Consider the following 25,411-nt stretch of genomic DNA (forward strand, 5'->3'; position numbering starts at 1 on the left):
GCATTTCTAACTGGTGATCTGAGGTGGCAAAATACAGAGATAGCAATCTTTCATCCCATCAGATTTTTCAGAAACTGTGTTGGGTGGTAAAATGCACAGCATCCAAGTGACTGCAGTTTAAAGAATAGCATTTATACCTGTGACTAGTAGGTGAGTGCTCTGCACAGGGAGCTCGTTCGTACAGGAGAACTGATGGATTTGGCTCATTCGTTCCTCTGTTTTGACGAAACTATTGTGTGACCACCACGTGGCAGACATTGAAATATAGTGAGGCATATAGCAAACCCAGTCTCTTAGGAGAGGTTGCATGAGGCCACCATCACACAAGTAAATGTCCACAGCCAACAGCAGTCATGAATGGGAGACTCGGGGTACGGCACATGGGTGGCATCTCTGTGGGATGCCCATGGCTGAGACCGTGATTTTCAGAACGAGTAGGAACGTGCAGTCAGGCTGGTTATTGTGTGTTGCCAGCAGGGGCTGCAGTCCTGCACTTGCCCCTCCTTCATGTTGGGAGCCTGTCCTCTGACTGGTAACGGGCACCTGCCCCATAGGCCAGGTGAGACAAGCCAGTTGTGCCAGTGGGACACAACTGTGTCGTGACCCTGCTTCTCTTTTCCAGCAGATAAATAACTGGAACTTTCTGGCTCAGCTCTAAGGAGGGGGAAACTGTCTCTGGAGAGTCAAGTCCCTTTACTCAGAAGAGGTGACAGCAGGGTTGCAGAGTGCCTTTAGTAAAGTGAACACAAGTGGCAGGTGTCCAGGTGCTATGTTTGAGCAAACTGTAGATTTTTAAATAATCAGCCCAACACAAAAAGATGAAGTTGCTCAGAAAATCAGGTACTCAAACCAGGAAATTTTGAGAGAGGGACTGAATAAGGAACAGGTAGGAAAGATAAATTCTGACAACGTGATCATTCTTTAATGTGTTTCTACCCAGGAACTGGACCTCCCAATTCTGAAGGTAGCTGCCACGGAGATTGTGTCCGGAGTGTCTGGGGAGTCGGAGCAGAAGCTGAGGGAGCTGTTTGAGCAAGCCGTGGTGAGTCCGACACACGCTGGGTCATCAGGTCGCCCATGGTTATGACCGAGAGCCTGCGATGGCTAAATACTTCCAACTATTCACGGGTACCAACTGTTGGCTAAACTCATCTGTTTAATGTAAAGTCAGGCATAAGTGTAACTGGTGAGGAGTTTGAGGCTGTCGTAGCCAGTGATTGTGTGTTGAAAATAGATTATCCTGGTCTTGTTTCCTTTCTTTTCACTTTCCCCAAGTTAAGTTTAGCAAACAGTTTGTAAGCAGTGTGAAAATTGTTCCCCTTTAGGATTATCTCATTATAAAAGCAGCCATAGAAATCCAGGATAAACTCTTCTATCCTTGCCTCATTGAATCAGTGAAAAGAAAATCCTGTTACCAGAGAAATTACAGATTGGATTTTATCCCAGCTGTAATTCCTTTTGTTAAAACATGGTTGATGGCCAATGTTCCCAGTCCCTGTTACCTAATGAAGCAGCACTACGGGGCGTGGGTCAAAGGATAAAATGGTCCAAGCAGATCACTTGGTGCTTCTGTCCAGCTGAACTCTGATGACCATCACTTGCTCCTCCTTCCTCTTTTTCTCACTGGGTTTCCTGGTCATGGGCAGATGCTGTTGTGCTAGCCCCCGAGACCACTGTCTGTGAGCTGACTGACTGGGTGCTGCCTACAGTCCTTGCTGCCCCTTGGCTCATGTTGTCACTGGGAGGATTGGAAGCGAGCTGGCCAGATCTTCCCTTTAGTTGCTGTGGTCCCCATGGTGTTGAGATGCCTTAGCCAGGCTGAGAGTCTGACCCTTAGCATGATCAGTGTCCCTGAGGAATTAGTAATGAGCATGCTGGAGATTGCATATCTCGATAATTTTATTTGAATTTTTCATATTAACCGATCCTCCTCTCTTTTTATTTGTTTTTATTGTGGTAAAATAAGTTAAACTTGCCATTTTAAACATTTTTTAAGTGTACAGTTCTGTGGTGTTAATAAGTATATCCACTCACATGTTTTGTGACCATCATCCTTAACGTCTCCCCAGCCTGACCTCATGCTCACTGGCCATTGGCCCACGCCCTCTCTCCCCAGCCCCCCGCTGCCACTCTGTTCCCCGTGGTTGTGGCTTTGCTCCAGGCAGTCGGTGCTTCTGTCGGAATCTCCTCTGTCCACTTTGAGCTTTGAAGAACACACGGGGAAGGTTCTGGTCATCCACACAGCAGTACTGGGGACTCCCTTCCCTTCTTTCCTCAGTGCGTTCTTCACGGCTGGCTGCTGCTGGTTCTCCGGCTTGGCTTGTGCTCCCTCCTGGGTTGTACCTCATAGCATTGCAGATACTGCTCGCTGATGACAGAATTTCAGTAACTTGGTCACCGCAAAGCATGGGTGGATGAGAGGGTTGGAAGCTTGATAGCCTGTGTGCAGTCTCTCATTGTCCTCTCTGCAGTGACTTAAGTCATATCAAAGCAGACAGGATCATGCTGGGACCTGCCTTCTTCAGTGCTGCTCGTTGGCTGAATGGCCTGAGAACTCCAGAATTTTTTAAAACATTACATACTAAACTATGCTGCAGTGTGGGAAATGTCTTTGTGATTGTCTTCTGTGATATTTTTATTTCTAGTCAAATGCACCCTGTGTCCTTTTTATTGATGAAATTGACGCTATTACCCCCAAGAGGGAAGTTGCTTCAAAAGACATGGAACGAAGAATTGTAGCCCAGCTCCTCACCTGCATGGATGGTCAGTTTAAAATAATCATTTTCAGATAATACGTTGTGGGTTCTTTTAATAGTGTGAGTAAACACGAGGATATAAGACGTTTGGGTGGAATAACACCGAGTAAAAAATCCTTTTCCTAAAGGATTGTATTGTTAATTTTTTGGAGTACATCTTACGGTTATTTTAATGTGTTTATGCATTCTGACATTGTTTTGCTTTGTACAGTGCTGCGATCGCACCACTCACATTGTTCTAGGACTTGCTGTGTATATCTTAGCGCTCCCGAGAAATGTGGCTAGTTTAATGCATTTAAATTTACCTTTTAACTCCTGCATGGTGCTCTTTAGGATGGACTTACTATATTGCATGTAAGCATTCCCGTTTTGATTGATGTTTAAGTTGTTTGGTTTTTTGCTTTACCAGAAGCTGTAGGGAATCTAAGTGGTCCTTTTTGGTGAACACATACTTTTCGAGGGTAAATACTAAAAATTAAGGTAATGGTTAAAGGCTATATGCTTTCAGCTTTATACGAACTGGCAAACTGCCTTCAGAAGGGTTTGCATTGTACACTTCCCCGTCCTCTGAGACGCCCTGTGTCCATGTCCCTCCACAACCCCGACTGTTACCATGTTCTTATGTTTGATAGGCTGGTGGTGATGATAGAGATCTTACCTTGTTCTTTTACATTTCCCTGTTTTTGCAAGAGGTGGATCATTTTTCTGTATTTCTTGGCTCTTTGTATTACCCCAGTCCCTTTCTCATCCTGTGCTTCTTCTATAACTGAATTTTTAAAAATCAATTTGAAGGAGTACTTTATTTTAATTTGTTAAGGAAGCAAATTCTTTGTTAAATACAGTATAGTTACTTTCTCCCAGTCTGTAACTTGTTTTTCAGTTTTGTTAAATTGTTTTTAGATAGAAATTTGGAGGGAAGGTAAATACACTTTTGGAACTAGATCCTGTCCACCGTGAAATAGCCTGGGGTTTACATTCACAAGATACTTTGAAGTAGTACGGATTTGGGGCTCCTTGTGGTGCTGGTTGCAGGTTGCTTAGTTTGCTGTTTTATTTTCGGGTAAAATTTTCTTGCCATGTTTTGAGGCCTCTGTTCTGAATTGCCGTATTAAAGGTATATTGTTACCAGTTATAAGATAGGTGGTTCCCTGAGAAGGGGAGAGACCCCAGGAGGCATACCGAGGCACAATGCTTATCCCATGATGGTAGAGGCTTTCTGATTTCAGAGATTTTACAATCTGGAAGAAGGGAACAAGTACCGGGCCAAAGCAGATTACCCATTACTAGAACTGTACTGACAGTTAGGGTTAGTTGGAGTTTCTGGTGTGTCTCTGTGTGTGTTTTAGGGTCTTCTCTGTGAACAGAGTAGAGAAAGCAGTCAATGGTTCGATGGACACAGTCGTGCCACAAGTAGTCTGTCCCAGGTGGTGGTTTTCCCCCTGCAGTTTGAGAATTTTATGAAATACTAATTCAGAGTTTACAAATTTAAAACTTTTAAGTAAATTGTTTTGAATTAGGTAATAATGAGGCCACCTAAGAGCTAATTTTACCTAATTTCAAAAAAACTTAAAACTCAGGCATAATTTTAATTATTAGGAGCTGGAAACTATCTTAAAATATGATCTTGTCTGTGAGGAAAGTGATGCACAGGGAGCCAGGGCCCAGTGTATACAGTGGGTCATCAGCAAAGCCTGGGCTAGGCTCCAGAATTCTGCATACACATGTACAGCTAATAGGCTACCCACAAATGTGTGCTTTGTTTAGGAGAGCTGATGCCTCATAAACAGGTTTTACTTTGCGTGGAAAGAAGTAAGACTTTGCTTTTTCCACAGTATTCCAAAATTCAAACTTGTGGCTAACGTAACGTCAGTTTATCATGATCACATCATACTGGTGAAAAGGGAGAAGAAGAATGGGATTTATCTTGAAGTTATTGGCAGGAGGGGGTGGCCAGTCCTCTCTGAGGTCTGATTTTTTATCTTTCATGCAACAGGAAAAAATAGCATTTTGACATTCGTGCTTCCATTACTGCCTGTTGATTACCTGTGGAAGGGTACTTTTCATGACGGAGGCTTTCAGATTCCCACAGCTCTTCTCATTGAGTTCTGTTACTGACCCCTGATACACTCAGCTTTCATCCCTGAGACCCCAGTGTCTGAGTGACCCGACCTGGAAGAAGGAAGGGAATTCCTAGGTCGTTGTCGTAGCCGTGGGCATTAGACCCATTTAACCAGCCAGGGAGCGGCTTTGGCTCCATGCCAGCCTCAGTGCTGGGGGCTCAGCGTAGGCACGTCTCCATGGGAAGCACATGTGCTGCTCATGATTATAATGTACCGTCTCGTTTCCTTCAAGTTTTTCTTGCTTGTTTAGTGACTCTCACAGTGTGAATCTCTTCCTTGAGCTTTTATGCAGTTTTCAGAAAGTTGTTTTTTTTTTAAGAATTTATTTATTGGGGCGCCTGGGTGGCTCAGTGGGTTAAGCCGCTGCCTTCGGCTCAGGTCATGATCTCAGGGTCCTGGGATCGAGTCCCGCATCGGGCTCTCTGCTCAGCAGGGAGCTTGCTTCCCTTCCTCTCTCTCTGCCTGCCTCTGCTTACTTGTGATCTCTCTCTGTCAAATGAATAAATAAAATCTTAAAAAAAAAAAAGAATTTATTTATTTATTTGACACAGAGAAATCACAAGTAGGCAAAGAGGCAGGCAGAGAGGGGGGAAGCAGGCTCCCTGCTGAGCAGAAAGCCTGATGTGGGGCTTGATCCCAGGACCCTGAGACCATGACCTGAGCTGAAGGCAGAGGCTTAACCCTCTGAACCACCCAGGTGTCCCAGTATTCTGAAAGTTTTTAAGAGCTTTCCTGTCTCACTCAAACTGACCACCTTGTGCTCTCTTCTCAACCCAAAATCTGTCAAAGGAGTAGTTGCTGTCTGCTAAGTACAGGCTTGTGTTAGCAGTCTACACTACACTCCCTTCACTACATGTCTGTCCCTGACGTTTTACTGAGGCTACTCCTGGGACAGTCTTGGGGGGAACCTCTGTTGGCCACATTTGGTCAACAGAGCCAGAGTGCTCATCTGTCTGAACTTCTGTTCAGTAGTTTCCTTGTCTAAAAACTACCTGTTCCAGGGGTGGCACGTGTTGCCCAAGGGGCCGACTACACCCTAGCGCCTGGCACACAGTGAGCCCCCAGCAAGCGTCCGTACAGTGGTTCTCCAGAGCCTTTGCGCCTGTCGGCTACCTCGCCCTGGGCATTGTTGGCACACATGGCTTGAGCACGGGCGCTGTCTTTTCTGTCCTTTCCCTGTCTGTCCGGCTGCTCCTTAGCCATTCCCTGCTGTGCCTGCCTCTGTCCCCTGTCCCTCAGACAGAGGTGGTCTGTAAGGCTTCCCACTCGGACTCCTCCTCTGCCTTCTGCCTGTTTCCTAGCTGTCTGATGAGCAGCACTTCAGCAAACAAAAACGTATCTGTAATCTCAATTTCTAATCAGCATCGACTCCTCTTCCCCCGCCGGATACCCCATGCTCCGTGCGCTCGGGCCAGACCCGCTTCCCTTCTCTGTCCTCCTGCCCTCGCCCTTCATGCCCTTGGAGGGGAATCACTTAGTGCCTTAGGCTGCCTGTGCAGCCTCACCCTGCGAGGGGCCTCTCCCACTTCTCCCCTGTGTTCCTGCCTCATTGTCTCCTCTGTCCCCTGAGGGCTACCATCAGATAACGTTGAGCTCTCCTCTGCTCTCTTCCTCTCTACTCTTAGAATTGTCTTTCCGGGCGCCTGGGTGGCTCAGTGGGTTGAGCCGCTGCCTTCGGCTCAGGTCATGATCTCGGGGTCCTAGGATCGAGTCCCGCATCAGGCTCTCTGCTCAGCGGGGAGCCTGCTTCCTCCTCCTCTCTCTCTCTCTCTCTCTCTCTCTGCCTGCCTCTCTGCCTACTTGTGATCTCTCTCTCTGTCAAATAAATAAATAAAATCTTTAAAAAAAAAAAAAAAAGAATTGTCTTTCCAACACACACACCTTCTCAGAAAAACTTTCTCTGGCTTCCTGTGGGCTAAGAAATATTCTACAGATTCCTCATGACTCAGCCATGAAGGTACTGAATTAGCATCTTCCTGCCTTGTTACCTGTGAGGAGTGCGACCTCAGACCTCAGGTCAGACCTCTGCTGGTCTACCCTGGCTTGGTGGAGAAGAATGAGAGAGAAATAACACTCAGGAAGGACACGCGCTGGACACTGCACTCTGCCATTCCTGAAACTGTCTCTAGATGATGCCAGAGCAACTGAAGACTGTAGTGTGTACCCCTCCCCCCACACCCAGGTATCCACGCCACACGGCTGTTTGGAGACCTGCACTGTGCATTCTCGCCCAGTCTGCCCGCTGCCGGGCAGCCCCCCTCTGAGCTCAGCACGTGTGCCTGTGCCTCTGCTGTCACTCACACACTCTGTTCAGGCAGAACTTCAGTCACTTGGTCTGCTTATGAATATCCTCTTTCCCTGAATGTGGCCTCTTCTGTGAAACTGTGCTGTCTTCCATTGTCTCACTGCGACGCTGTTTCTACCTGTCACCATGCGTCACAAGATTTGTCCTATGGGTTTCTCAATACACTGTGAGCTGCTTGAGGACGATGTGTATTTATCCTCCTCTTGTCTTCCACGTAACAGACAATTAGTAAATGTTAGCTTTGTATGTATATTGCCGTCAAAACATGTACTGCTCTCTGAGTACTCAGGTGACTTACGGAAGTGCCGTTGTCCGCCATCCCCAGTGTCTTGTTCGCTGCTCACCCTGTGTCTGCTTCTTACCAGATCTGAACACCATGGCCATGACGGCCCGGGTCCTCGTCATTGGAGCCACCAACCGACCAGACGCTTTAGACCCTGCTTTGAGACGTGCAGGAAGGTTCGACCGAGAGATATGCCTAGGGATCCCAGATGAAGCCTCCAGGGAAAGGTACACTCTTGGAAGATGAAGTTTATGTGTCGCTGTGTCGTCTGAATGGAGTCGTTTAGAAACAAGGGCTGAGAAGTACCACATAGCCTTTTCTTTCTCTCTTCGTTTCTGTGCCAGTAACATTGATTTGGAATCCATGGCTGGTGTCACTTAGTCGGGCGATCAGCAGAGGAACAACATGGGGAGCCGTGGAGCAGAGCTGTGCTCGCTGTCCCATGCGGAGGTTACATCAAGCACCACACTCTCACCTCTTGCGCTAACCTGCTTAAGACACAGGTTTTGCAACAGAAGTTAGCCAGAGAGCTGAAAGCCATGTGTGTTCATTCGAAGACCAGCCTGTCCTAGTTGGGGGGGTGGGGGGTGGGGAATGTGAGTGTTCTTGGAGCAAAGAAAGCTCCAGCAGCATCTCAGTAAGCAGAGGCCACACAGGAGGCACCGATGAGGCCAGGGAGCAGGAATCTAGCAGAGAGGTCTTCTGTAAGAGCGGATTCCTCGTGGCTTTTGGCTCCGGGTTAGTGACACTGATGTTGGTGCCGTGGTCCCCAGCAGCTTTCGGGAAGAGTGGTGTGTAGGGAGAGGGGACTGTCACAGGAGGGCAGGAAGCTCAGGGGATGCAAGGCAAGGAAGTGCTCATAAGGCATGTGGGTGGGAGAGAGGGTGGGGAGGAATGCATCACCCCTTCTTCCCAGCTCCTCAATCCTTCAGCCTTAGATTGTCGACCAGGTCCGTCCTCAGTAGCTGTAGTCCCAGTCAGGCACATGCTGATTACGTTCCCACACATGTGGTCTTCCATAGCCACTCAGGCGTTCAGGTTCATCTGCTCGTGTTTAAGCCCACAGCATGGTGATATTTAAGATTTCAGTGGTTCTTACTTATTTGGCAAACATGCTGAGCATATGGCGTATGCAGATACCACTGTGGAGGGCGAGATGACCAATGCAGAGAAGTACGAGTCCTTGCTTTCAGGACGCATCCAATCCAGTAAGAGTTCTAGAAGTCAGGCCTGTGTTCTGCCTCTAGCCTTAGTTTCGCCCATGGCCCAACCTACATAGAGACATAGACACAGTGGGGCCTATCTTCGCTGCTGGATAAAATGTCTGTTCTCTGCCCAGTGTCCCTGATCAACAGAATCCTTAAACACTTTCGTTGATGGCCGTATTTTGAAAAATTTGAAGCCACAGAAAAGTTGAAAGAATAGTATGATTAGGGTCTGTATGCCCTTCAGCTGAATTCACCCCTCGCTAGAACTGTCCACTCTTATCTTTAGCCTCGAGAAAAAACACGTATATTTGTGTGTGTACCTTTTCTTTTTTTTAATTTGCCAAGCCATTTGAAGGATAGTTGGAGACATGATGACACTTCAGCTATAAGTCCTCCGATGGGACTGTCATTCTGTGTCTCACCATTTCACATCATTCCAGGAAATTTGATATTGACACAATGATAATATCCCACTGTATAATCCGTTCTGATTTTCCAGTTGCCCCAAGGATGTCCCTTTTTAGTTGTTTGTGTTTCATCTGGACTCCACTCCGGGATCAAGCCCGGCTGAGTCCATATGACCCTATAACCTTAGCCTGCCTCCTCGGGGAGGAAGTCTTTTCATAACATTGGCGTTTTCTGGGTGCTGCGAAATTTGAACATTCCCAGTTATTTCCTCCTGATGACACTCAGGTTAGACACTTTGGGCAGGAATACTGCCTGGGCGGTGAGGTGTTCTCAGCATCATGTCAGGAGGCTCACAGTGTCACTTCGTGCCATCATTGGTCGTGTTAGGTCCGATTGCTCCGTTAGGAAGTTTGTCAGTGTTTCCTCCTGTAAAGTTGCCTTTTTCTTGTCCACTTAATAAATGGAAACCTGACATTTCTGGTATCTGCAGTAACTATGGCTAGCTTTGTCAGTTTGTCCAAACTCCACTGTAGACTCCTACTCAGTGCTGTGGTATTCACGGCAGTGTTTCACGTAGGCCAGGCGCTCTGGCTTAGTCCCGGGCTTAAGTGTCTGCTGTGCTTAAAGCCAGCTGGGGAGACTGGGGTTCAAAGCCTGAAAGACGGTAGCTCTTGAGTAGAATCATGAGTGAGACTCTTATAAGGCAGTGTATTTAGAAATATCATTTTTATTCTGGTTAAAAAAAAAACATAAAATTTACCATCTGAACTAGTTTTAACAGTACAGTTTAGTAATACTAACTTGATCCAGTTTGTAGCAAATTTCTAGAACTTTGCATCTTGCAGTTTCACTGTGGAAAATTAACATTCAGTGCCCGTTACACACCCATTACTCCTCCTATGAAAGAGTATTTCTTTTTTTTTTCCTGTGATTTTATCATTATTAGTACTTAAAGTTTGATTGATTAGAGAGAGAGATAGAGACCACAACCCTGAGATCATGAGCTGAACTGAAATCAAGAGTCAAACGCTCAACTGAATGAGCCACCCAGGGCTCTCCTAAGATTTTTTTTTTTTTTTTTAAGATTTTATTTATTTATTTGACAGAGAGAAATCACAAGTAGATGGAGAGGCAGGCAGAGAGAGAGAGAGGGAAGCAGGCTCCCCGCTGAGCAGAGAGCCCGATGCATGACTTGATTTCAGGACCCTGAGATCATGACCTGAGCCGAAGGCAGCGGCTTAACCCACTGAGCCACCCAGGCGCCCCTCCCCTAAGATTTTATTATTTTTTAGCAATCTCTACACCCTTCATGGGGCTCAAACTCAAAACCCTGCGATCAAGAGTCAGACGCTCCACCAACTGAGCCAGCCAGGTGCCCCAAGAAAGAGTATTGCTTTCTTTTTTTTTTTAAGATTTTTTATTTATTTGACAGACGAAGATCACAAGTAGGCAGAGAGGCAGGCAGAGAGAGAGAGGAAGGGAAGCAGGCTCCCTACTGAGTAGAGAGCCCGATGTGGGACTCGATCCCAGGACCCCGGGATCATGACCTGAGCCGAAGGCAGAGGCTTCAACCCACTGAGCCACCCAGGCGCCCCAAGAAAGAGTATTTCTGATTTGAGTCTTTGACAAAGGCAGAATGCAGTTTTCTTATTTTTATATTTGTGCCTAGCTCTGAGTGCAAAAACAAATCAGTTATATTATCATATGCAGGTGCTAATACCTTAAATTCTAAGGTGGGGAAAATATATAAGTAGAATTGAGGTATGGGGCGCCTGGGTGGCTCAGTGGGTTAAGCCGCTGCCTTCGGCTCAGGTCATGATCTCGGGGTCCTGGGATCGAGTCCCGCATCGGGCTCTCTGCTCAGCGGGGAGCCTGCTTCCTCCTCCTTCTCTCTCTGCCTGCCTCTTTGCCTACTTGTGATCTCTCTCTGTCAAATAAATAAAAATCTTTAAAAAAAAAAAAAAAGAATTGAGGTATGTCAGTGTTTGTATCACTAGTTCTTAGAAGGTCATTGATTGAGGAAATACTTTAGCTTAGCACCTTTTGTGTACAAAGGAGGGAGGCAGGGGCACCTGGGTGACTCAGTGGGTTAAAGCCGCTGCCTTCGGCTCAGGTCATGATCCCGGGGTTCTGGGATCGAGCCCCGCATCGGGCTCTCTGCTCAGCGGGGAGCCTGCTTCTTCCTCTCTCTCTGCCTGCCTCTCTGCCTACTTGTGATCTCTGCCTGTCAAATAAATAAATAAAATCTTAAAAAAAAAAAGGGGGGGGGCGCCTGCGCCTGGGTGGCTCAGTGGGTTAAGCCGCTGCCTTCAGCTCAGGTCATGATCTCTGGGTCCTGGGATCGAGTCCCGCATCGGGCTCCCTGCTTGGCGGGGAGCCTGCTTCCTCCTCTCTCTCTCTCTCTCTCTCTCTCTGCCTGCCTCTCTGCCTACTTGTGATCTCTGTCTGTCAAATAAATGAATAAAATCTTAAAAAAAATTAAAAAAAAAAAAAACAAAGAAGGGAGGCAGAGTGGTTGGCATTTCAGTCACTAGTGTGAGTGATTAGAAGAACAATGTGTACAAAAAGGAAAAAATAGGGGGGATGTATCAAGCAAAGCATGCCGGTCTGGGGGTTCTTAAAGGCTTCTCCGAGGAAGCTGAGACGTTAAGGATAATAGCGATGAACAGATCACGTAAGGATAGATTATTCCAGGTAGGCCCTGAGGTGACTGAACTCAGTGAGTCCGGGGACCTGGAAGAACACTGAGACTGTAGAAGAGATAAGGTGTAGAAAGGCTGTCAAGGAATGCAGAAGGCACTTTACATACCCTTGTTAAGGATTTTGGATTTCTCTGTGAGTGGTGAGAAGGAATTAAAGCAGTTCAATTATGTAGGACAGTGATGGAAAGAGATTTTTTATTTTGAAAAGAACACTGTAGCTACAATGTGAAGAATGAATGAAAGAAGAGAGAGAATGGGTTCTGGTGGTCCAGGGAGGGGCCTGTTGTAAGATCCAGATGAGATGGCATTGGGCTTAAGGAGGTGGGAGGGTAGGTCAAGATAACTGGAGCATGGATAGAGCACAGCTGGGGGGAGGGCATTGCCTGGTGTGGGGAGCGTGGATACTGCACAGCTGGGGGGTTGTCTGGTAGGGGGAGTGTAAATAGGGCACAGCTGGGAGTTGCCTGGTGATCAGAGCATGGATGGGGCACTGATTGGGGGAGTTCCTGGGGGCACAGCTGGGGGGTGCTTGGTGGTTGGAGTGTGGATGGGGCACAACTGCGATAATCCGAGACATTTAGCAAGTAGAGCCAGTGTGTTGCATTTCTTGGCAGAAGGAATGCGTGGAAGGTGGGGGCTGTGATGGAGCAGGAGGGAAGATTCCCAGGTTGCTGTGATTTTCTCTGAGGGGTAAGAAGTAGTGGAGGTGTTAGAGGAGGATTTGGGGAGAGCTGGAGCTGATCCGGGCAGCTGGGCTAGATGTGCTTGCAGGCTGTCCAAGTGGAGATGTTAGCTTGGCAACTGAATGAGTCAGGAGCTCTAAGGAGGTACAAATTGGAGAATTATCAGCATACTGAAGGCAGCTGAAGTTCTGTGAGTAGAGCAGATTAGCTGGAGTTCGAGGACCAGAGGTCAGAGGTCCTGGGGCAGGGTTAGGATCCAGAGGGAGCCGCTGGAGTGCTGGAGAGAGGAGAATGTGCGTCATGGGAGTGAGGGGATGTGAGTGTTCCCTGCAGGAGGGACTAATGAGAGCTCAGGAGGGCAGGGCTGGAGCACCTAGCTCAAATGAGCTATCTGAGAGCTCGTGAATAGGCTAATCAGGCAGCATCCTGGTTGAGTGGTTAAGTAGAGTGGTGGAAAGAGAAGGAATAAGTGAGCAGACTTTCATGATTCCGCAAAGGGAGGTGTGGACATGAAGGGGGAGAGGGAGGTAGTGGCCATGCAAGGGGTATTGGGTGTTGGGGGTAGGATAGGAGAAACCAGAGTACCTTGGAATGCTTTGGAAAGGAGCAAGTAGGAGGAATGGGGAATGGGAGCCCAGGGAGGTGCTGGCTGCGGTGCAAGGGCTCTTCTGGTGGAGCAGTTGCAGAGGGAAGGGGGGTGCAGGCCACAGAGCTTGTGGCTGTGGTACTTGGAAAATGGTGTTTTCTCCATGAATCCAGCAGTGAGATCATCTGATGGAAGTCAGGCAGGTGACCTGTAGAGGCTGAAGGAGGGTGAAGCCCTGCAGTTATGTTCTTGGATGATTCTAAATGAGCCAGCTAGAATAATGGGATTTTTTGGTGGTGTTTAGGATTGGGGTGTAGAATGGTACCTAAGCCTCGTCTTGGAGTTTTTTCCTCCCCAGGAGTGCTCCCCAGTCTAGGTACAGGCCAGGAGGGAGCCGAGATTTAGAATTTAAGAAGGGAAATAGAGGACCTGGGGTCTAAGTTGTAGAAAGAGGAGCACCTGCTGAGGAGGGGCGAGCTCAGGGACCTGTCAAGGTCCAGAGCAGATTTGGGGGAGACGGGGGACTGAGTGCGAGAGGCTTGAGCATGTGATCTCAGAGGTTGAGACAGCTCTGCTGTGTGTCCCTGTACCTTTCCCTAGAGAGCTGACGTTTTCTAGCTTTCGTTGTTTACTTGTAATAAAGGAAAAATGGTAACAGTGCCTCGTTTTATCTATAAGACGGTAATGGGACCTTAACTTTGAAAGGCTTCTTGTAAGGACTGCATTAACGTACCTACCACAGCCTCCAACATGTAGGAAGCCTAAGGTAGCTGTTGATGTTTTCTTGGACTTTAAAAGCATTTTGTTACAGAAAATTCCAGTGTACTTGAAACAGTCTGGTAGAACTGTTCAGTTTCTGTTGCTGCAGAACAAACCACTGCAAAATTTCATGGCTTTCAACAATAGTCATTGTCTCTCACAAGTCCCATGGGTAAAGAATTTAGGTTCTGTCTCAGGATGTCATGTGGTTGCAGAGACGGTAGCTGGAGCTCCGAGCCACAGGGTTGAGCTTATTAGTGCACCTGCTACCTGTCTATGTGTCTGTCCCCTCTTCCCCGTCCGTGTGGCACCCATCATGGGACCCTGTGGGCTTCCTTGGAGCCAGGAGGACTCGGGGTGGTAGGATTCTTGCTGGGCAGTTCCACAGCCTCCGTTCCACTGCCTTGTGCTGTTGAACAGCCACAGGGCTAAGCCCAGACTCGGGGAGAGGGGCCAGAGTGCCCACCTCCCAGTGAGAGGAGGCTCAAGAACTTAACAGACATTCTTTAAAACTCTCAGGACAGTGAGCCCTATGTCTTGTCATATTATGATCGTTTCAGTCTTGTTCTATCTAGCCCCCACTTTTTTTCCTGGAGCGTTTTAAAAGCAAAATCCAGGCAGTGTGTCGTTCCATCTGTAAATACTTCAGTGTCTCATGGATAAAGACTTTTTATTTAACTTCCATGCAGTGGTGTTATAAACATCACAAGTAATTCTTTAATGTATCTGATATCCAAACCATAGCCACAGGTTTGAAGTGTGTAATTGCATTACAAATTCTGAGTATAACTGTTTTTAGCATTTTCATTTCTCCTCTGTATAAATATTATTCCCTGCTAACCTAAGTCCTGTATCAGGATCATACAACCTTTCTTTACCATTTTAACTTTTCTGGAATTCATAATTGTATTTTTTTCATTTGCTAACCCTCTTGCAACTTTTTCACATTCTCTGTTTCCTCCAGGCATCTCTGTATGTGTGCCTGTGTGTTTCGGTCTGTCCTGTGCCTTATATCACAGGGAGAGGCAGTGAGACACATGGGTAAAGTCCAAGCAACTGTACCTGCTGTGTTGGGAGTCCTGACCGGTGATGGATTAGTATCATTTCCTGTGGGTGCTTTGCTCGAGTGGCAGACTGGGGCTGACCATTCTGTTCTAAGAGTGAGGCTGATGGGACACCTGTGATGGGAGGTTTTTTGTTTGTTTGTTTGTTTTTAAAATTTTATTTATTTATTTGAGAGAGAATGAGAGAGAGAGCCAGAATGAGACAGGGGAGAATCAGAGGGAGAAGCAGACTCCCTGCGAAGCAAGGAGCCTGATACAGGACTTGATCCTGGGACTCGAGGATCATGACCTGAGCCGAAGGCAGTTGCCCAACCAACTGAGCCACGCAGGTGCCCAAGTGGTAGCAGTTTTGTTGAAGCCCGAGTATCACTATAAAGCAGTCAGGTGGCCAGCTGTCATTTCAGCTAGATAATGCCACACGTCCACTTCCCTAGATGCTTTTTTGTTGAGTCGCTTCAGGTTTTTTCAGAAACAGGCTGGGCTGCAGGTCTTGCGGTTGTAGCTGCTGGACTCCTGACACGAGCAGGGGAAGGAGCGAGGGATTGCACACCCCATGTTCCTGGTGGATGGGGCTTGCGGTCGTCCGCACACTCACACCTCTCCTCTCCTGCTTCAGGCTCGGTGGAGAGCACACTCGGGGGATTCCTGCTGGCTGCAGGCATCCACACGGTATGGGGTCTTAGTGCTTCTCACATGGGCTGTCCAGAACTTGCTGGTTTGGTTTTCTGTTATGGCCCCCGTTTCTGCCGCCCAGCCCTTGGGAGCCTCCATTTCCTGCTTTCTGGGGCTCGCCAGACAAATCTCTTCCCTTCTCATTAGTGCACCTCTCTGAGGAAGGTCAGTCTGACTTTGTCCCCTCTCCTAGGTCATTTATCATCCACTTCATTTATCATTTATCTATCCACTTCATTTCTTTATAAGTGGCTGTTCACTTGGCCTGTGCTGATAAAAATAAATGACTGAATAAAGAAATAAAAGGCAAGCCTCTGGTGCAGAATTCCAGATGATTTATTTGGATGTACTGAGAAGGAGTGGAGTCTGACTCCCTGCACCTCAAACGGGAGCTGGGCGTAGTACAGTGTGGAAGAGGGAAGGGCTAACCTCATGGCAGAGACCCTGCCAAACAGCACCCAGCCTGCTCAGGGTTCACATCCCAGTGGGGAGGGGTGTGGATGACACTCCACCTCTGTGCTCTTCTTCCCGACAATACATTAACTTAGTCTGATCACCATAAAAATATCAGACTAATCCCACCGAGGGGTCCTCTACAAAATTCTGGACCAGTAATCCTCAACATTACCGGTAGTAGTAGGATAGCAGTGTGAGGTATAGTGAACTCTGTACTGTCTTTGCAATAATTCTGTACATTTAAAACTTCAAAAATAAAAGGTGAATTTTTAAAAAATGAGTTAAAATTCATCCTATTTATAGGCAAATAACGACATTAAACCTTTATCATTTATTCCGGAAACCCCTAATATTTTAATCTTTTCTGGGGGTTTATCGGCCTTAAGGCATCAGCTAGAGCTGATGCAGAAACCCGTGTCGGGATGCCTTTCTCAGGTAGTAAGACGTGTACACATCAGAACCCTCTAAACACCCGTCCCTTTGGTGTCCTAGCGGTATAAATACCTCTCTCTACATGGAGCCCCGCTGGAGCCTGTAGCTGGAGACTAACGTTGACGGCTTTTGAAAGACCTCATACAAATAAAGACTGAACCTCTTGTTTCCCTTTCTGTGGCTCCCTTCCAGAACAGGCCGGGGTCTGGGTGGTAAGGGTCCATACAGCCTCCTGGTTCTGTGGACTATGGATTTCATGCTTCCGATTCTTATTTTTCCAGGCAGAGGACTGTTGCTGCCGTAGTCACTCTGCCGTTTTGAAACTGGAAATCTCTTCCTGGGTCTTTTCTCCTCCTCTGGAGTTTCCAGAGTGTGGTGACTGGAAATACCTACATTTTTTTTTCAGAAATATAAGTTGTAACTGAGAAAAGGATGATACTTATTTTATGTTAGCAGTTTCTTCTGACATTCTGAGTATCTTAGTGTTCTCATGAAAACAGTTTTATAGTGGAAGCTTTTTTGGCTTTCTGTTGAGTAGAGTGTCTGAGTGATTTTTCATTGGTCAGTAGTGTTTATCTGCTGCTTTTCTGTTCACTTACATGACCTCAAGGGACTTTTCTGGAACTTACTCTCCATCAATGCTCCTCTGCCCTACAACTTTGGAAATTCCAGACTGTATTTCCCTGTCCAAGTTCATCCATAATATCAAATATGTGAATCGTAATAACTAACACTTGGGCGCTTGCTGTAGCTCAGACGTTGTTCGGAGGGTTCAGCAGATGTTCACGCTGACCCCCCTGCGAGCGAGTGCTACTATGATCCATAGCTAACAAGTGACAAAACCCAAGTGCACAGGGCAGCAACAGGCCTAGGCAGGGAGTGGCAGGGCCTGCTGCAGAACTCCCGGCTGGCTTGTTTCTTCACAAGCTCTTACCACAAACTGTCTGGGGTCCTCTTTTGATGGCCATTACCTGGAGACCCACATTCTCTGGCCCTACCTGGTGGTGCTTCCAGCGAGCGGGCTTTCTCTCCCACGTAGTACGGTAAAGTTGGGGAAGTAACTGTCCTAACATGAAGCTAGGGGTTAAGGTAGGCAGCAGCCTAGCTTTTTGTGACAAATAGAACTGATGGTTTACTTGAGTTTGGTGGCTTTTATTTCTGCAAGATGTCCATTTAATCTACTCTCAAAGCAGAATTTACTTCAGATAAACAGCAAGTTGTTTTATTTTGTTTTTTAAGAATTTTATTTACTTATTTGACAGAGAGAGACAGTGAGAGAGGGAACATAAGCTGAGGGAGTGGGAGAGGGAGAAGCAGGCTTCCCACTGAGCGGGGATCCCGAAGTGGGGCTTAATTCCAGGACCCTGGGATCATGACCTGAGCTAAAGGCAGATGCTTAATGACTAAGTCACCCAGGTGCCCCAGTAGTGACTTGTTTTGACTGGTGAGTCAGGAATCCGAATTTTTTAAAAAAATAATTTATTTATTCATTTAACAGAGAGATCATAAGTAGGCAAAACAGCAGGCAGAGAGAGGTTCCCCGCTGAGCAGAGAGCCTGTTGCAGGGCCCAATCCCAGGACCCCAAGGTCATCACATTAGCCGAAGGCAGAGGCACAACCCACTGAGCCACCCAGGTGCCCCAGGAATCTGAATTTCTTTTTGCCCCTGTCTTCCCTACAGAATACTTCGAACTTTGTGCAGAAAACTTAGACTTCCGGAAAGTTTCCCTTTTTGTCACTTAGCACACCTGACACCAGGCTTTGTTGGTGCTGACCTGATGGCGCTGTGCCGAGAAGCAGCCATGAGCGCGGTCAGCAGGGTCCTGATGGCCTGGCAGGAACAGCAGACCATGGATCCCAAGACTGCAGTTTCGCCCCCTGGACGAGGCCGGGAATACCCAATGGGAGCCGAGCCCACTCCTGAACCACCGGCGTGTTCTGTGCAGGTACCTTCCCCTATCCTGATGTCAGCCATGCAGCAGGCGTCCGTGGATTTGAGGTGTATGATTTTTGGTTTTATCGGCATTTTATCCACTGCATGATGATCAGTTACACCCAGAATGCCTCTGGTTTCCAAAGTACAAGTAATTTTACGTTTTTAGCCAATCCTGAGTGAGATCCTTTTACAACATGGATTATAAAATTGTAGAGCAGGGATTGGCAAACCATGGGCTGCCCACCTGCTGCCTCTTCTTGGGACATAGCTATGTTCCCATGTTTCCTACATCACCTCCCTGCTGTCCCACTTCACAGCACAGTTCACACAGGAGGTCCCCAAAGCCTATAGTGTTGACCCTGCAAGTCTATCTAGAGAAAGTTCTCCAGCTGTTTTAAGAGCACCAGACATTTAGTTCTGTTTCCTGGTTACCGTCTGCTCATGTGGACTGGCATAGTCTACGGTGAGCTTGCTACACGTGGCTCTGGAGGATGGTCCTGCTCTAGTTGGGAGCTCTATGAGTCGTGAAGACTCAGCACAACATTTATGTAGCACTTGATGGTTTGCACAGAGGCATCGTGGCTTCGTGATCAGAGGAGCTGAGCATGAGAGATCATGGCCTGCCCCGGCCATGCAGCCTCTGCTCTCCAGAGCAGACATCCTGGTGTGTGGTTGCAGATGTCTTTTCCCTCCTTACTGATTTGGAACCACAGATACATCTGTTAAAATTCACAGCAAGCATAGTCCTTATATAATGCTGTACATAAGTTAGAATTTTATGAATTGAATTACTCAGTTACTCTTCACCCATCCTTTCATTTCTTTACAAAGCAAGAAGTCTGCCTCTGAAGCTCAAGGCTCGGTGTAGTCCTAGGATGCCAGCTGTCTGTGTAGGGGCAAGCCTCCGGGGAGCCATACTGTGAATGACACTCTTACTGGTGTAATTTGGGTTTAATTTCATCAAAGTTCACCTGCTGTTCAATTTTTATAAATGAAACCTGGGAAATGGTGGTTGTAGAAATGAACACGGTCAACTGCTAGTGCGGGTCCCAGCCAGCCCTGGCGTCGCCTACAGACACCATCCTCCTGTGTTCCATTCCAGTCAGTGGACCTGCCCCCGGCCAAGTCGCATGAGCCCTGCAGACCAAAATAAACCACTGTGTCAATGGGGAAAATTGTTTAAACACAGGAAAGCTCTTACAGCTTAAAGAAATACTGCAGTAACAATTTTTAAAAGTACAAAATAACTTTTTCAACAGACTTCGTGTTTGTTCATCTTCCCCCTCAATCGCTCCCTGTCAGGATGAGTTGAAGTGGCTGCTGGAGCTGCTAAGAAGCCAAGACCCCCTGTCCGAGGAGCAGCTGCAGGGACTGTGCATCGAGTGGGATGATTTCACTGCTGCCCTCGCCTCAGTCCAGCCCTCTGCCAAAAGGGAAGGCTTTGTCACCGTCCCCAATGTGACTTGGGCAGATATTGGTGCCCTGGAAGATATCCGGGAGGAGCTCACCATGGCAATACTGGTAGGTGTGTCTGCGGCTGAGTGCCCAGCATGTGCACAAGGCTGTGTGTCAACACAGGCTCCGCTGTAACTTTCTCCTGTGGGTCCTGTTGGATTCTAATTAAGCTTCCAACAGCTGTTTCTCATTCTTCTGAGATTTCTTTTAGACCCATTCTCATGGTTGTGCTTGAATTCTTGGCAGTGAACATTAAAAAAAAAAAAAAAAAAAAGATTTCAACCAAGAGCCGACTATTTGAGAAATATTTTCTCAACTCGCTCACACTCCTATGGGTCAAAGCAGTTTAGTGCCTGTGAAACTTTAAATTAATATTTTTTAAAATTTTATTTATTTATTTGACAGAGAGAGAGAAAGAGGGAACCCAAGCAGGGGGAGTGGGAAAGGGAGAAGCAGGCTTCCCACTGAGCAGGGAGCCCGATGTGGGGCTCAATCCCAGGACCCCGGGTTCATGACCTGAGCCGAAGGCAGATACTTAACAACTGAGCCATGCAGGAGCCCCTTGGATTAATTTTCTTTACGCTTACTTTTCCACTTTCCTGAGCATTCTGTGGTTCATTAATGAAGGATGATCCACTTCGAGGTGTGGAGTTTCTGAAAGCAAAGAGCAGGGTCTAGCATGTGTCTCTGGCTCCTGACCACGCAGGGCACTCCTGCTTCTGAGCCTCACAGGATGGCTCCACCTGATGCTTTATAACCTGGGAATTTAGGTAGCGTAAAAAAACTCTTGATTTTAAGATGTTGAAGTATTGTATCTTTATGCTTAAAACGTTTGAATTCCCCAAGAGCAGGGATTCCCGTATTTATCACATGTGCCCCACACTCCTCTTGGCAGCATGCATCGAGATCATTCGGGCACACAGTATAGGACGAACATTTGTAACAACACACGTGGCTGTTGTCTTCACAGGCACCGGTGCGCAACCCCGATCAGTTCCGAGCTCTTGGATTGGTGACTCCCGCTGGGGTCCTCCTGGCTGGCCCCCCCGGCTGTGGGAAAACGCTGCTGGCAAAGGTATGGGGTGAGCGCAGGGGTGAGTGTAGCTGCCCGTGTTTTCCTTCTTACAATGGGGAGGAGAGTAGGAATTTAACTTCTGTCTTACAGCAAGTGGGTTTTACATAGTCTCTATTACAGACTTTTTCTAACTTTCTAACTCTTTCTAACTTTCAAGACTGGCCTTTCTTCAGGAAGGTTTCCCATTTTTATTTTAATTACAAAAAATGCATCATTGGGAATTTGCACAAGAAAAAGATTTTTACATCAGCCATCACCCCGTCAATTTTAACAGCAATTTACCATATTTTCTGTTATTCTGGCTTTTTAGTGAGCACTGTCACGTAACTGTGGTTTGTAGCTGACCTTGTTTCCTGCTTTCGTGTAGTTCTTTATAAGTATTTTCTTCTGTGTTTCTTAATAATTGTTATTTTAAAAAAAACCCTTTCCTTGCAATAGAAAATATACAGAAGCCAAAGGGGTCACACTACTTAGAATCCTCTCATGGCGGCTAACTGGTTCATTCTGTGTTCAGTCCTTCCAGACATCTCCATACATGCACATCCCAATGATATGTGTGCATAACTTTGCACGTGTTTTGACAAGTGTAAGGTTTTTAATGACGCTTTCCCAGCATAGCAGTATGTCTTGAACATGCCAACATATATACATCTCAGTATTTTAACATCTGTCTAGTATCCTGTCATGAAGATACTCTGTAACTTACAGAAATGATGCCCCATTGAAACAACACTATGTCTAATAGTCCCGTACTTAGATTTTTTGTATCTTAGCTGATTGTTTTATTAAAATGCATTCCTAAATAATTTTTCAATAAAAGGAATGCATGTTTCTAAAACTTTTGACCCATTACCACTTGATCAGAGTGAACCATTACCAGGTTATATCTGCTCCCATCACCAAAGTGCCTTCAAGACGCTTTGTGCAGATTCAGCCCTGGCAGTGTGGGTATTGTCCCGCACACCCCAAGTTAGCAAGAACCAATGATGCTTTCAGTGTCTGATGGTCGGGGAGGCAAAAATGGTATCGTACACTTTCTAATTCACATTTTAAAAATTACCAGTGGGCTTATCAAACTATGTATTTATTGGCTATTTTTCTTAATGAAACTGTTCATATCCTTTCCCTGTTTTTCCATTGACGTGTGTGGTTCTATAATGATTCTTCATATATTAAAATTTTTTTTTTTCATATTTATGTGGGCAAATTTCTCAGTTTGTGTCTTTTTTTTTCCTTTGGAGTCATGCATATTAGACCCCTCTTCCTTATCTGTAAGTTATGTGGGCTGTCATTTTTTTGGGGGGGCTGTCATTTTTAATGTCTGTTTTAATGTTTCATCTTTTACTTAGCCCTTATCAGCTTTTTAAATTATTCAGATTACTTTTAAACAGAATGAAAACTAATAGCACTTTTAGTAGGTACCACAGCAGCCAATTTGTGACTGCTCCGTAAATATCCACTAGCAACAGTAAATACCAAATATCCAATATCATATAGCACACGTGAAGTTTTCCAAACTTACTGTTGCTAATACGACTACATTTCCTTGCTCCGTGCTTGCTTTTTTTTTCTTTTTTAAAGATTTTATTTTATTTATTTTTTTAAAAGATTTTTATTTATTTATTTGACAGAGAGAGATCACAGTAGGCAGAGAGGCAGGCAGAGAGAGGGGAAGGGAAGCAGGCCCCCCGCTGAGCAGAGAGCCCGACGCGGGACTCGATCCCAGGACCCCAAGATCATGACCTGAGCCGAAGGCAGCGGCTCAACCCACTGAGCCACCCAGGCGCCCCTTCCAGGCCCTGGCTGTGCAGGGACAGAGGGCACCACGGGGTCGGGGACAGCAGTTTCCTGGGCATCGCTCTAAAAGGACAGAGCAGGAAAGAAGGGCCTGCCTGTGAATATGTAAATGCAACAGGCAGATGCAGGTCCTGGGCCTGGATGCCTTGCCAGAGTTTATTTATTTACTTACATTTGCCTTTGAGTAGCCCTTCCTTGGCAGAAAGGAGACAGTGTGGGTTATTTGAAATCCATAGACTGGATTTTCCTCTTCTCCGTATTCCTGCCTCCCCCGACTGCCAACAACTTGATACCTGTCTGTGCACCCACATTCTAGCACCAGCCCCTGATGAGGGGGAATCTGACCAAGGATGGGTGGTCTTCAGGATCACTGGGTCCTTGAGCCCAGGTGGTATTTCTGCAGCTGTGTACTTTTTCCTGGGAAAGGGTTCACCACTTTCTTTAGATGATCTGGGAGGTAGATGCCCAAAAATCTTGAAATAGTAGAAAATGTCCTTGAATGGCAGAAGGAAATGTTACTGTAGGAAAGTTGTGGAACTACTTATAAGTCAGAACCTGGCACCTTAGTGTGGACCATAAATGAAGATTTGGGCTAATCTTGCTTGTTTTGTTTACTCACAGTCACTATAAGATAATACCATTTTTCTGAACACTGACGCAAAGAAAGTATATGAGTAGCATAAGGTCAAGGCATATGATTGCCAGAGCCAACACCTTGCACACTGATGGCTGATGAGGAAACTGCAGAGAGAGGAGTGAGATCAACCAGTGCCTAGAACTCTGGCCTGAAGCAGACAGCTCCTGACCTTGTGCAGGAGGCTCAGGCTGTGAAGAAAAAGTGCTCACTTTTTAAAAATTGTACTCACTGTGCTTCCCCTAGGAGACAAGATTGCCAACAACTTCAGGAACCTTTGGGGGTGTTTGTGGTTAAATTTTGGTAGTCTGGCAGGTAGAAGCTGAAAAGCTGATGCAGGGGCATCAGCCCTCGTTATATGTGCTCCCTGGTTCTCCTGTTTGTGTCATGTTGAATGAAAGCTGAGACCGAGACCAAGTGCTCCCTCCGAGGCAGAGCACGCGTGCTTTCGTGTGTTAGGCACCTACTTGGCCACTTCCTTACTCTGTGCCAGCCCCTGTTTGAGGCAAACCAGGCACTTCCTGTGGTGGCATTTACTGTCTGTCTGGGGAGACAGGCAGGAAATGGTAATACAGTAACACTGGAGATGCAGCAAGGTTAGGCTGGAAATCAGCAGATGTGCTGATACATTGGCTAGGAGGTGGCTGTTTGAGGTAGTGATGTTTGGGGATGCTCAGTTGGCAGTGTTCTGCTGAGGGATGGGCTGGCCATGTGAGGCAGCAGGGACAGAAGGGGAAGTCTCCTCCAGGCAGAGGGAACAGCAGTGGCAGAATCCCTGACGTGGGGAAGGGCTTGGTGAGTTCGAGATCCAGAGAAAGCCAGTGTCTGGACTATGGAGAAACTGTCCTGTGCCAAACTACAGGCTTGTGAGCTGTGGTTAATGTTTTCATATTGTGCTCAAAGATGAATGCGAATCCTAGGGAAATGATAGGACTGACGTGCTGGGGGCGCTGTGAGAATGGTGGGGAGGAGAGCAAGAGGGAGATGAAACTTTTCAGAGTCTTGGGTTTGGTTTCTTTAAGTGGTGGAGAAGCAGAGAGCGGTGGACTCCTGCATTTTGGCATCAGAGCTGACAGGACTTGCAGGCAGATTGGATGATGTCACAAGACAGGGTCAAGGCGGGGGCCCCAGGGTGTGGGGCTAAAAGCTTTGGGAGTTGGAAGTGTGGGGTGTGGAGGGAGTTGGACAGATCCACACATCCTGCTCTGTCAATGATGGATTTGAGATGTGTGTCCAATCGGGAGGGAGATATCGAGCAGTCTGCTGGGTCTAGATCTGGAGCTCCAAGGTCAGGCTATGAGGAGAGGAGAGAGATCCCTTCCCTGGTCCTCGTGAAGCTCTGGGTGATTTGCTCAGGGTTCAGGTGACCTCTGCATTCAGGTGACCTTCAGGTGAACCCTGTTGGATTCTGCCACATGTATGAGCACATGTGTCTCCTTCGTGCTTCTCTTTGGCTTTGAGCCATGAGGTTTAATCGTTATTAAAAATAAGCAGGAAACACTGGCCTTTTTTCGATACTGATGTTTTTGAATTTGGGGTCATGAGCTAATGATTTTTTTCACTGGGCAACAACGTGCTAGGATGTGGAGGTTACGGTCTTACTGGGATTCCAGGCTGGGGCTATGAGTGTGCAGATGTACGTGTGTGAACAAGTTTACAGAAACAGAACACTGACATAGATGTTCCTGTTGTCTCCATCTGACTTGCAGTCTAAGTGATTCTTAGAAAGTGAACATTCCTTGATTTTTTTTTTTTTTAACCCGTTTCTCCTTTTCCCATATGTGAGTTGCGTCTAATAAGGAAAAAAATGGCTGTGAGAGAAGGGAAACCGCATAAGCTGCAAAAGCCCCTGCTCTGTCACGAATTGCTGTCACTTTCTGCTGTACTTGTCTGACTTGTGTCCTTTGGTTTCCTCTCCCTAGGCTGTTGCAAATGAGTCTGGACTGAACTTTATATCGGTCAAGGGACCTGAATTGCTCAACATGGTAAGTCATGTGGCGTCAGCCATGAGTATAGGTTGGGAGACTCGGGGCCCCTTCAGTCACGGGCTGGCGTGTCCTCAGTCCTGGGGATGGATGTG

General features: G+C 46.8%; 1 protein-coding gene across 3 annotated transcripts in view; it reads left to right on the forward strand.

The window, feature by feature from the left end:
* Positions 1 to 25,411, forward strand: part of NVL (nuclear VCP like) — a 103,649-nt gene that overhangs the window by 15,392 nt on the left and 62,846 nt on the right. For all 3 annotated transcript variants that reach the window (XM_044267429.1, XM_044267431.1, XM_044267430.1), the window contains 7 exons: positions 941 to 1,042; positions 2,646 to 2,763; positions 7,547 to 7,691; positions 18,116 to 18,380; positions 19,673 to 19,891; positions 20,796 to 20,900; positions 25,254 to 25,316. In XM_044267429.1, the coding sequence (XP_044123364.1) occupies positions 941 to 1,042; positions 2,646 to 2,763; positions 7,547 to 7,691; positions 18,116 to 18,380; positions 19,673 to 19,891; positions 20,796 to 20,900; positions 25,254 to 25,316 (1,017 nt within the window). The remainder of the gene's footprint in view (positions 1 to 940; positions 1,043 to 2,645; positions 2,764 to 7,546; positions 7,692 to 18,115; positions 18,381 to 19,672; positions 19,892 to 20,795; positions 20,901 to 25,253; positions 25,317 to 25,411) is intronic.

Source organism: Neovison vison, chromosome 10 (assembly GCF_020171115.1).
Source record: "Neovison vison isolate M4711 chromosome 10, ASM_NN_V1, whole genome shotgun sequence".
Taxonomy (NCBI): domain Eukaryota; kingdom Metazoa; phylum Chordata; class Mammalia; order Carnivora; family Mustelidae; genus Neogale; species Neogale vison.